Here is an 11,820-nt window from a genome sequence, read left to right on the forward strand (position 1 = left end):
GTGCCTTGCACAACATTGATTGGGAGCCAACTGACGGCCGTGATATCTGAGCATTGTGCTCACTCAGATATGAACAGATTGTGCCCAGATATGAACGACTCACTCGACAAATATATGTCTTGGCCTCGATCGCCGCAGGCTGAATGGAATGACGGGATTTAAATGGCATTTTTGTGGCGTCATGGATGCCTGGGTGATCTCGAAATAGTCTCCCCGAAAAAGTTTGCACATCTTCACGGGCGTATAGCTCAGAAACTAGAAGGGTCACGCTTTGTCTCGCCCATGTATGTGCTTGAGTGGGTTTGCATCGCTGGCAGGCGACGGGGTACACGGCGTTTTGCGTTGTTGGCAGCTATAGCGAGCACACCCGAGATGTAAAAAAAAACAAAACATAAAAACCTTTGGTAAACGCTTCAGCAGCGCACGCCATACGGAACCCGTCGACACAAACTCACCCTAATTATTCGTCGTGAAGATCTGTGATGATGCTGCTGCATAAGACATTGTGAGACCAATTCAAACAAGAAATCCAGACATACGCTTAACCCCATGACTTCTTCCTGGAGTCTCGTGAAGCCTGTCTCGTATGAAACCGCCAAGCAATACAATTTGTCTTCAGTAAACAAGTTCGAGATAACGTGGTCCGAGGTTAGTCTGTGATAAAATGCAGCGCAGAACAGAGGCATTCCCAGTTAACAGCCGTCTTTTCTGAGTTAAGAGAACCTCGGCGCCTTGCCACCATTGTGATTTCGGACTCGAAGAACTTTAAAGCATCCTGCTTGCTTCGCAATCGATGTCATTTTGCACTTATTGTCGCGATCTCAGTCACAACACGCGAACATATCTTAACAAATGAACACTCATCTATCAAGTTGCGCACACTTCTGTTCCGTCACAGACTACACGGCAGAGATAAGGAGCCAGGAGATCGCTGCACTTTTCCAAACGCTTCCCATGGGAGCACAGCTCAGAAGGCAGGCGGAAGACCGCCGGGGTCCGTTCAACGGGCGGCCAGCCTGCCATTCTGGCCATGCCATCCTAATCCACTCATTCAGATCCTCAGCTTTCCTAACCTTCCATTTGATTTGCATTCTGTACCACTGTTGCTGGACGTCTTTACACACGTTGCATTAGCCGTCAGCGAGCTTAGAGAGCTGGCATTTCGGTCTAACTTTCTCGGCTCACGATTTACGACTTTTTGCTGCTGGGAAACTTTTACGAGTGGTGTGTGCGTAGCGTATTACCGGGCAAAATAGTAAATCGTGAGTCGGGAGGCGTGGAGCGACGCATAGTCACTCATAAGAGACGGCTGTCGGGACTGTGATGTGTTATTGTAGTGCTTGCACCATGCAGACGGCCTTATCGGATTCCGCCTTACTCAGAGGACATTACTCAGCGGGGCTTTACTCAGGGACACAGCCGTATCGGACGGTTGGGTCAGTACACCCGGTGGCACACAGGAACAGCAGCGGGCTAGGGCGTCCACGGCTGCTTATAGACAGCGCGACAGGGTGTATCGGTCGTGTGGCGGCCCGGGCCGCGTAAATACCCCGCCCCGCCGCAGCGGCACGCGTGTGGCCGTTCCCACGTGAGGGCGGGGGCCGGCGTCGGTGACGTCAGCGGAGCCGGCGCGGTCGCCGCCGCCCGGCCGGCTAGTGTTGAGACCGTCGCCGCCGGGACAGCAGCGGCGCGCGCACCGCTCTTCGGCACCGTTAGCCGCGCGGCGGCCCGACTAACACAGAAACACACTAACAGCCTGCGCGGCGCCGCCGTGAGACAGCCCGGCTGCCGAGCCGCGCCGGCGCCGTCCGGCCCAGCACTCGACGAGCCGCCCGCCCTGGGCGTGTGTGCGCGTGAGCGCGTGTGTGGGTGACCCCGCGGTGCGCGTGCGACCCCTGGGTCCAAGGGTGATCCAGGCGCACGATGGCCGATAAGCGCGGAAGTTACGACCTGGGCAAGAGCGAGCAGGTGAGTGACAGGGCAGCTGCCGCGCCCCGGTTGCCCCCGCGCGGCCGGGGCGACGGCGTCGGCGAGCTGGGCCGGGCTGTGCCGGCTGCTCGGGCCTCCCTGCGTGCGCTCCAGCGTTGGGTCAACGACCTCAGGTTGCAGAGAGCTGCTTAGGCACGTTATTTGGGAGGTGGAGGCACTGGTCGGTGTGAGCGACCTACGCTTTGATTGGTTATGCTGTGGTGAGGGTAGTCGATTTCTAAAATTGGCGGAATAAACATAGCACAGGATCTGTGACATTCTGGTTTGTCGCCAAGTGCCCAGCGGGTTATCCGCAACTTACATGAAACTAGTTTGAAACCGCCTCATTTCAATTCGGGGACCCACGCATCAGCTCTTTGCTATTCTATCCTCCACCGACTCATCATGTGTTGTCCTAACACCTTTCCCGAATACGCCCCTTTTGCGCTGTGAACCCTCTTGATATGGAATGCTTTGGTGTTCAGAACACATGCGTATGCGTAAACAAGTGGCCAAACAAGCCTTTCATTTGGTTGCGCTGAAATTTTCGTTTGTGTTGTGGAGAGGACGTTTCTACTTACTTTCGGGACCACGTACCACCTACTTTATCTACGTCATTAATGCTAGTGGAGCAAATCAATCTGTGACTGCATCTGAGCTTTAACCAATAAATTGCGTCGACATAGGTATATGGGTCATATGTACCGCGTGGGCCACGGGTGCCCAGGTCCGCATATCGCATGTTCCGCCGATGCGGTGCCCCTCACGGAAATCGATCCCTAAGCTTCACTATTTCACCTTTTATTGGCGAAAGTTGGCGTCTGAAGAGTGATAGACCCGGACAGGTTTGGGGCAGCTTAGATAAGGGATAACAACAAACCGTGTCACACAACCGGATCGTCGCGATGGGGAAAGTGAAAACCTCGCGTCCGTAAAGCCTGACCTGTTCATCTGTTCATCTCTGCCGCAAGGTATAGCTCACCGACAGCGTCCAGTAGCCTCTCAGTCAGCTCCCAGTGACCTCCCAGTCAGTTCCTAGTCATCCCTCAGTCAGCTCCGAGTTACCTCTCAGTCAGCTCCCAGTGACCTCCCGGTCAGGTCCTAGTCATCGCTCCGTCAGCTCCGAGTTACCTCTCAGTCAGCTCCCAGTCACCTGTCATTCAGATCCCAGTCACCTCTCAATCAGCTCCCAGTCACCTTTCTGTCAGGTCCCAGTCACGCCTCTGTGAGCTCCCAGTCACCTCTCAGTCAGCTCCCAGTCACCCCTCAATCAGCTCCCAGTCACCTCTTAATCAGCTCCCAGTCACCTCTCAATCTGCTCCCAGTCGCCTCTCTGTCAGCTCCCAGTCACGTCTTTGTGAGCTCCCAGTCGCCCCTCAATCAGCTCCCAGATACCTCTTAATAAGCTCCCAGTTACCTTTCAGTCAGCTCCCAGACACCCCTCAATCAGCTCCCAGTCACCTCTCATTCAGCTCCCAGTCACATCTCAATCATCTCCCAGTCACCTATCAGTCAGCTCCCAGTCACCCCTCAATCAGCTTCCAGATACCTCTCAATCAATTCCCAGTTACCTCTCAGTCATCTCCCAGTCACCCTCAGTCTGCTTCCAGTCACCTCTCAGTCAGCTCCCAGTTACCTCTCCCTCCTCGTCAACTCACAGCCAGCGCACGGGCAGCTCCCAATTAAGACGCAGTGGTTGTTGGGGCCACTACACACCATTTGACCCATGTAGACGTTACAAAAATGACATGCTACATGACTGAAAGGTCTTGATGGCCACATCAAGTGATGTCTCTATAGAGCTTAAGGCGTATATGCATACCACTTACCAGATCCTGTTAGATAAAACATTCCGTTGTATCGTCAAGTTAAATCGGGATTTAGATTGCAGACATTATGGATGGACAGCTGCATATGAGATATGGCTTGGTGTTTCACACAGGTGTGGCATGAAGGTCACTTTCAATGGTCAAGGACAAGAAGGAGTGGCGGTTAAAAGTAAAAGTATTAGTTCGTTCTCGGTCAGTCAGCTGTTGAAAAGTTAGGGCGGATGATTAAATCTGCATCAGCAGTTCAGGGTCTACAGCTTTAGGAACTGGTAGAACTTGCCCCGGTTGTGATACACCCGGGTTATGTCACCGTCACCTGACCCGTCGGCCTTCATTCAGTCCTCACATGCTCGCCTGTTTCCAATCAGAGGCAATTATCGCTAGCTTTAGAAATCGGACCTTTGCCATCTGGAGAGCAATGCGACCAATCAACTGGCCGGATAGCGCACGCGGCCGACTGCAGCGCACCCCTCAATAACGCGTGCCCAACGCATCCGCCTCCGTCTCGGGGAACCCGGATGAGCGTCGCGAAATTAGTGCTCCGGAAAAACCTACCGTCGCGAGTGCTACATCAGTTTTACGTGACATTACTTCTTCAAAAATAAGTTTCGTCGTGTAGCACTAATGTCGCGTTTAAGTTTTTGCAGTAGAAATAGTGTCAGGTATGCGTGATGACTGTATAAGTGTTTGCAGTAGGAGAAATGACAAGTATAAGCTTTTGCAGCATACGTTTTGTCGCGTAGCGCAAATGTTATGCATAAGTGTTAGCAGTAGAAGTACCGCCATAGCTCGCCTGTCGATAGGACTTTCTGTTGTAGCACTAATGCTGTGGAGCCTTTTCACCGAATCTGCTGGCATTATGTCGGCCCACAACCCACGCCCGCCGCTTTGGTGGCCGGAATGTGGGCGTCGCTCGCAGTTAATGCGTCGGTGGGTGCCGCATCCGGCGACCGAATCCCGTCCGAAGCGCAATTACACGATTTCGCGTCCGCAGCGTCATTGGCTCGGAATTCCAGCGCCGATGCCGGTGACTGCCGCGCCGCTCCTGCGGCGCCTCCTCTGGCCGAATGAGGTGCACGGTGCGCTGGCGGGTTACGCTCGCCGCCGCCGGCCACGGGACGCATCGCGCGACCCGGGCCCCGGCCGCGCGGGAGCGGATCAGGGCCCCGGCCGCCTGTCGGCACAGGAGCGGATCCATGCCCCAGCCGCTTGTAGGCGCGGGAGCGGATCCGAACCCCGGCCGCTCGTCGGCGCGGGAGCGGATCCGGGCCCCGGCCGCCTGCCGGCGCGGGAGCGGATCCGAACCCCGGCCGCCTGTCGGCGCGGGGGCACGCGGACGGCGTGCCGGTCCCGGCGGCGAGGATGCTTGGAGAGCCTGGCTCTCGGACCTGACGCGGACATCATCAGGCTGACGCCGGGATAGGCACAGTGGTCCTGTCTGTGACGTTTTACTCCCACCCGCGTGGAACACCTGCGTCCACCGTTATGAACACAACTGAAGGCATGCTACAGATGTGGTCGCGTCGGAGGCGTGAGGGCCCCCGTCCGCGACGGTTGGCCAGTTCGAGCCTGTTGCTTGCTCCGATGACGTCCACGGCTGGCTGGCAGAGCGTCCCGGGCCGATTACACTCCCGTGCTCCGCCGCCTGCCGCCTCGCATAATGACGCCGCCAATCCTTACAAACGGGGTCGAGCGGCCTCCTCCGCATCCGCGCGGAGCTCGCGGCGCCTCGAGCGTGCACGATCTATGGAGCGCAGGCCTTCAGCCGCCGTCGTCCAAGTCCGTGCCGCTAACGCCGGATTTGCGGGGCCGGTCAAGGGCCTCCAGTGCCGGCCGCGGCTCGGCGGCGATATTGGGGAGAGGTGGGTGAGAGGGCGGGCCGTCTCGGCGCGGTCTTCCGCGCGGACTCGCTGGCGGCCTTGCCTGGCTCGCGCGCCCGTGGAAACGGGGCGCGAGATGTGCTCCATCGCCGCTTGCAATTTTCGTCGGCTCTCACGCAGATGTTGGCTGTCTGCTCCCGGAACCAAGCAGCTGATGCTCGTGGTGCCGGCCGGCTGCTGCCCGGCGCGCTCCCGTGCGATCGCAAACACGTGCGGACACCAGTGTCACCTCCAACACCGGCGTAAGCTCCGACTGCCCCCGCACTTGCGCACAGCCAGGCTCTGTGCTTGGGTCCGGTCGCCCGAGCCATTACCGGTTCTGGAGTCCGGTGCCCGGGCCGGTCCACTGTCCGGGCCAGTCCGGTGTCCGGGCCATCCCCGCGCCGGGTCCGGCGCCCGGGCCGGTACGGTGCCCGTGCCTGTCCGGTGCCCGGGCCATCCCCGTGCCGGGTCCGGTGCCCGGGCCGGTCCACTGTCCGGGCCAGTCCGGTGCCCGGGTCATCCTCGTGCCGGGTCCGGTGCCCGGGCCGGTACGGTGCCCGTGCCAGTCCGGTGCCCGGGCCATCCTCGTGCCGGGTCCGGTGCCCGGGCCGGTACGGTGGCCGTGCCTGTCCGGTGCCCGGGCCATCCCCGCGCCGGGTCCAGTGCCCGGGCCGGTACGGTGCCCGTGCCAGTCCGGTGCCCGGGCCATCCCCGTGCCGGGTCCGGTGCCCGGGCCGGTCCACTGTCCGGGCCAGTCCGGTGCCCGGGCCATCCTCGTGCCGGGTCCGGTGCCCGGGCCGGTCCACTGTCCGTGCCTGTCCGGTGCCCGGGCCATCCCCGCGCCGGGTCCGGTGCCCGGGCCGGTACGGTGCCCGTGCCTGTCCGGTGCCCGGGCCATCCCCGCGCCGGGTCCGGTGCCCGGGCCGGTACGGTGCCCGTGCCAGTCCGGTGCCCGGGCCATCCCCGTGCCGGGTCCGGTGCCCGGGCCGGTACGGTGGCCGCGCCAGTCCGGTGCCCGGGCCATCCCCGCGCGGGGTCCGGTGCCCGGGCCGGTACGGTGCCCGTGCCTGTACTGGACAGTTGGCGTGCCGGCGGGATTGACCTAGAAACGGCCGTCTGTCGCTGGCGTCCCGGCCGCCTCTCCCAGCGCGAACGGGGTCAGCGGCGCACCGCGCGGCGGGAGCCGGTCCGCGGACTGGCCACGTGCCGTCCCCGAGGCCGTGCTGGGGTGGACCTTCAGACATGGCCGGGCCTCTGACAGATCCTCTTAAAGAAACTTGTTGTTTTCTACTATTTTGTAGAAGCTCTTGGTCATTACAGTTAAGTATTGAGGGGCCGAGACATACGCTAGAAGTCCGAAACCCTTCCAAGGCCACACAAAGCTCCTCGCACGTCGGGGGCCGCTGCTGCGCCGGCTCCACTGAGACCGCGGCTTCTCTACGTCGCAGAACCGCGGCGCCGTGCGGTGCTGCTTCGGCCTGCGCGAGATAGCGAGATGTCGGGCTGGAGGGCGACCACAGCGACGCCTTGCGGTCGCATTCCTCGGCGGCAGCCGGCCACATTCCAGCGCGCGTGACCCGCCGTCCGCTCCTCGGGCTTCTGTCCGCGTGGCCGCGCGTCAAGCGGCGCCTGCTGAGCGGGCGCCGGCGTCGGCGACGGGACGCGGCGGCGGCGCGAGGAACGGCCGGCGCGGCTCTGCGGCGCGCAGGAGCTCACCGGGTGGTGCTCGCCCTGGTGCTGCGCCGGACCGCCCAGCGGCCAGCCCAGCCCGGCCGAAGGTGGCGGGTGCGTGGGCGACGGACTGGCGGGGTAGGGGGGGGGGGGGGAGGGGGCACCGCCGGGTGTGAAGGGATCATCGTTGCAGATAGTCGGAATATGTCGCCCGTTATCTGCCCGATTCCGCGAACAAAATCTGCGTTAGACGGCCTTATCGTCCGACCGTGACCGCCGCGGCGGCTGGTCCACTTCGGTGGGAAGGTGTTGACGATGCTGCCAGCCCCGCCGGACTGACAGCGGCGGTGCAGTGCTGGTTGTGCGCCGGCCGTGAACAGTGACTGACCAACGGAGTGCAGGCGGAAACAATGACGCGCTGCCGAAGAGTTGGCAGAAACTCGCCGAACCCAACTCACTGAGTGGCGGCGGGTGCTGATCGCCCTGTATATCGGAGAACTAGGAAAATAGTTTCATAAAAAGGTTTAATGTCCGTCGCCGCAAAAGATTGTGCATTCATTGGTGTCGCGCTATAGTCCGCAACATTGTGTGTAGCTATTTTATGCTGTTGAATGATTGTGGCTGCCCTAAAATTGTGAACAGTAATCCACCCAAGAAAATTCAGTCACATTACCAAAAAGTGATCAATAACACCCTGCTTACATGAAGCGAGGTCCGTGATATATGTACTCTTCTTCTCCATATGCATGCCTCCAAACACCACAAGGTCCCGCGTGTAAGTCTTAAGGTCACGCACGCCATGCGAAAAAAGCAATCCGGGTACGATGTATTGACTTTCATAAATCCGTCTGCCATATGTTTATAGAGGCATCACGTTGGTTGTCGCGTCACCAGTTCACGCGTTAAAACATTGTTTCGCCTCATGGGAAGCGTGCTCTCGCGGGCCGAAAGGCACGACTCCAGTTTCCGAGAAGCTGCACCGCCCACATCGGTCGTCATCGGGCAATCCCGAGTCATTTCTGAGAGGCGCCTGCTGTGTGCCTCTCGGTGCTGCAGCGTCTGGGACACCGGCGGTTGAATCCCGCCTCGCCCCGGGCATGGCCAGGTGGCTGGACTCTCCACAACGCGGGGTTCCCTCGATTGCCGGCACCTGGCCTAACTGCCGACTGGGCCAGCCGGGGGAGGGGGGGGGGGGGGGACGCGCAGCGGGATGTCCGGCGCCGGGTCCGGGCGTCAGACAGTGGGCCCGGGGTGTCAGACAGTGGGCCCGGGCGGCAGACAGTAGGCCCGGGGTGCCAGACAGTGGGCCCGGGCGTCAGACAGTGGCCCTTGGTACCAGGCAATGTACTTCGGGCGTCAGGGGTGGCCTGTCCCCTTCAGCAGTGAGGGTGGCGGGGTGCCTGTCTCTGCTCCCCGTCAGCAGTGGGTGTGTGCGTGGGGGGGGGGACTTGTCCCCGTCAGCAGTGGGTGTAGCCGGGGTGGCCTGTCCCCGTCAGCAATCGGTGTGACCGGGGTGGCCTGTCCCGCCAGCAGTGGGCGTGGCCGGAGTGGCCTGTCCTCGTTAGCAGTGGGTGTGGACGAGGTGGTTTGTCCCCTTCAGCAGTGGGCGTGCCCGGGGTGGCTGTGCTCGCCGCCGTCGGCCAGTTTCACCGTCGCACGAGCTGTGTGAGTGCCGGACGCCGTGGTGACAGGCCCGCGCTGTTAATCGTCTCCGATTTCTCCGGCGCGCTCTTGTGAATCAGCCAGGCGGTAAATGATCCGCGGTCCATCCCATCAGAAGCTCGGAAGGTGGTCACTAAACACCTTGTGCGCCTTTTTGTAGCGCTGATGGTCACACGGAGCGGCGCTATTCCAACAGCCGGGGGGGGGGGGGGGGGGGGGGGGGTTGTTTTGCCTCGTGATACAAGATGAGCAAGCAATTTTCTCCGCTGTTACGCCTTGGATACAGCGACTGGGGATAACTGGACGGTCGTTTTGTCTCTGGAGAATGAGCCGGCTCATGTAGCTTGGTTGTGTATGCAGTGGCCCCTTCCATGCTCGACTGCTCGAAGAGCATAGTAAACAACGAGGGTGACACAGAAGGCTGTTATACAGGAGTAGACAACGTCGCACAAATGACATATCAGTGACAACCGTTCCCCTACCTGACTGCATCTTTCACGTGTGGCTGGTATTTGTTCGTGCCTAACAGCCTTTGCTTTGGGCACCGTATGTGATGAAGGTGACTCGTGGAGTGCGCGCGCGCTCCGATTGCTGGATGAACACCTTGTGTACCGGCTCTTGCGAGGAGAGAGCTGTTCTTGCCACGGGCGTTTCTCTCACACGGGAATTCGAGCTGCAGGTGTCTGTAGAAGTCGTGCTGAAATCCACATGCAAGGGAGTATAAAAAAATCATTTGTTCGTCATATTGAACGCCCTTCCTGCGGTAGATTAGAACGGGCTGCCCCAGGCTTATCCGCGCTGCCGTGGGCTGCGATGTGTTTGACGTTTGACTCAGTGAGCGGCCATTCATTGCTCCCGGCGCTATCGGAGGTCAGAGAAGGTGACACGAGTGACTCATTTGTTGATACGCGAGCGCCGGTCCTCGCCACGGCGACACTCTGGCGCAATGCACGCCGCTGCCGATGTCCGTCCCGATAAACACACAGGGGTTCAAGCACTTTTGTGGGTTAACATTGCATTGGTGGTTCGAGAAGTGCATGTATAGCCGGGTCTGTGTTTCGCAGCCTGCGACTCTGGCCGAGTCCGGTCAGAACGCCTCATCTGCGAGTCAGGCTCATTCGGCATGCTCTCTCCGTCCGCGTTAACCATCACGTGACCGGCCGGTGCCGACATCGTCATGCACCGAGTATTGCGTGACATACGTTATAGCGAATGCCGCCTCATTAGATTATCTATCGGAGCGGTTTTTGTATTGCTGCATGATTAACTAGAGAATGCAGTACGCCGTGGGTCGCGCAATGCGCGTGCAGCACGCCGGTGCATAGCGGCGAATTGTTTCGTGACCAAACGTGCGCTTTAAAAGCACCGATCGCTCGCTCTCGTTTAATCACTATATCAAACATTGATCCCGCAGCGAAGCTCGGCATTGTTTGCCGTTCGCATGACCGCTCAGTTACTTCGTGGCGGTTCCTCGATGTTGGTGCCGCAATAAAAAACTCCTACCTACGTGAAAGCTACGACATTTCTTTTACTACCGATACTTACGCACGGTATTAGTGCGACGCGACAAGACTTATGCTGCCAAAATATATACTCGTCATTACTTCTACTGCAAAACATATACAGTTACTACATAAACCCGACTTTGCTTCGACCGCAAGACTCAGACACGGCATTAGTGCTATGAAACAAAACTTATGTTTCAAAAATTTATGCCCGTCATTACCCCTTCTGCAAAAACCAATAGAGCCATCGCTTATATACGAAATTCCTTCTACAGTAAAGTCTTATACGTGACATTTATGCTACAGCAAAGACTCATACGCGACATTTGTGCTACAGCGAAGACTTGCGGTCATTCAAGTGTTTGCTGTAAAAGTAATGCCTGATGAATGTTTTTGCGACACGAGTTTTGTCGTACAGTACTCATGTCGTGCATGAGCTCTTGAATAAGAAGTAATGTCGCGTATAAGTGGAGACCGCATAAGTTTTTGCAGTAGATATAGTGACATGTGTAAGTTTTTGCAACATGAGTTTTGTCGTGTAGCATTCATGTTGTGTATAAGTCTTTGCGGTGGAAGTAATGTCGCGTACAAGGAAACTTTATATACGTTTTTGCATTAGAAGTAATGACGCGCACGCCTAATGTCGTAGCCGTCCTGACGGGAGGAGTCTTTACCGTAACAGTAATGTCGAGACACCCGACACCAACGGCGGCGGCCGACGCTAAGCCCACGCGCCACGCTCGGCACCTGCCACGCACATGCGAGCATGGACGCAAGCCCTGCGGTGGACGGGTCCGACGGACGCCAGTGGGAGCTGGAGGCGGCCGCGGAACCGGCACCACCACCACCGCAAGCCACCGCTGGTGAAAGGGACGTGGTCGGCTTGTGCGACGGCCTGAGGGCACAGCTGAGGGCGCGTCTTTGCGCAACGCAACACGGCTGTGACTTGCGGAGATCTGCGAGCGAAGGCGTCCGCAGCAGCGCATTCAGGATTTTCAGGGAGGGGACGGGGCGTAGGTCAGTGAGACCTCTTCACGCTGATTTTTAAAATTTTCTATCAGGAGCCATCTACGCTGCTAAGTACGAAAAATGCAAGCCTGGCTGCGCCTCTGCAGTCTGTGTGTACTGCCCGTGTCGCTTCCGTATTGACCTTCCACGGCATTGCTCCCCTCCATTCCCTTAGTGTTAAGGGAGGGAAGCTTTCTCTCACAGCCACTGTCTCTTCCTACTCTCTCTCTCTCTCTCTCTCTCTCTCTCTCTCTCCTCTCTCCTCTCTCTCCCATCTCTCTCTCCTCGCTCTCTCGTCCTCCTCTCCGCTCTCCT

The 11,820-nt window shown here is 58.7% G+C and overlaps 1 protein-coding gene across 1 annotated transcript in view; it reads left to right on the top strand.

Moving 5' to 3' along the window:
- Positions 1 to 1,648: 1,648 nt before the first annotated feature.
- Positions 1,649 to 11,820, top strand: part of LOC119089466 (venom dipeptidyl peptidase 4) — a gene marked incomplete in the record, with an annotated part of 82,926 nt that continues 72,754 nt past the window's right edge. The window contains 1 exon segment of the mRNA XM_037212176.1: positions 1,649 to 1,968. Within this exon segment, the coding sequence (XP_037068071.1) occupies positions 1,924 to 1,968 (45 nt within the window).

Source organism: Pollicipes pollicipes, unplaced genomic scaffold (assembly GCF_011947565.3).
Source record: "Pollicipes pollicipes isolate AB1234 unplaced genomic scaffold, Ppol_2.1 Scaffold_3087;HRSCAF=3621_pilon_pilon_pilon, whole genome shotgun sequence".
Classification (NCBI taxonomy): Eukaryota; Metazoa; Arthropoda; class Thecostraca; order Pollicipedomorpha; family Pollicipedidae; genus Pollicipes; species Pollicipes pollicipes.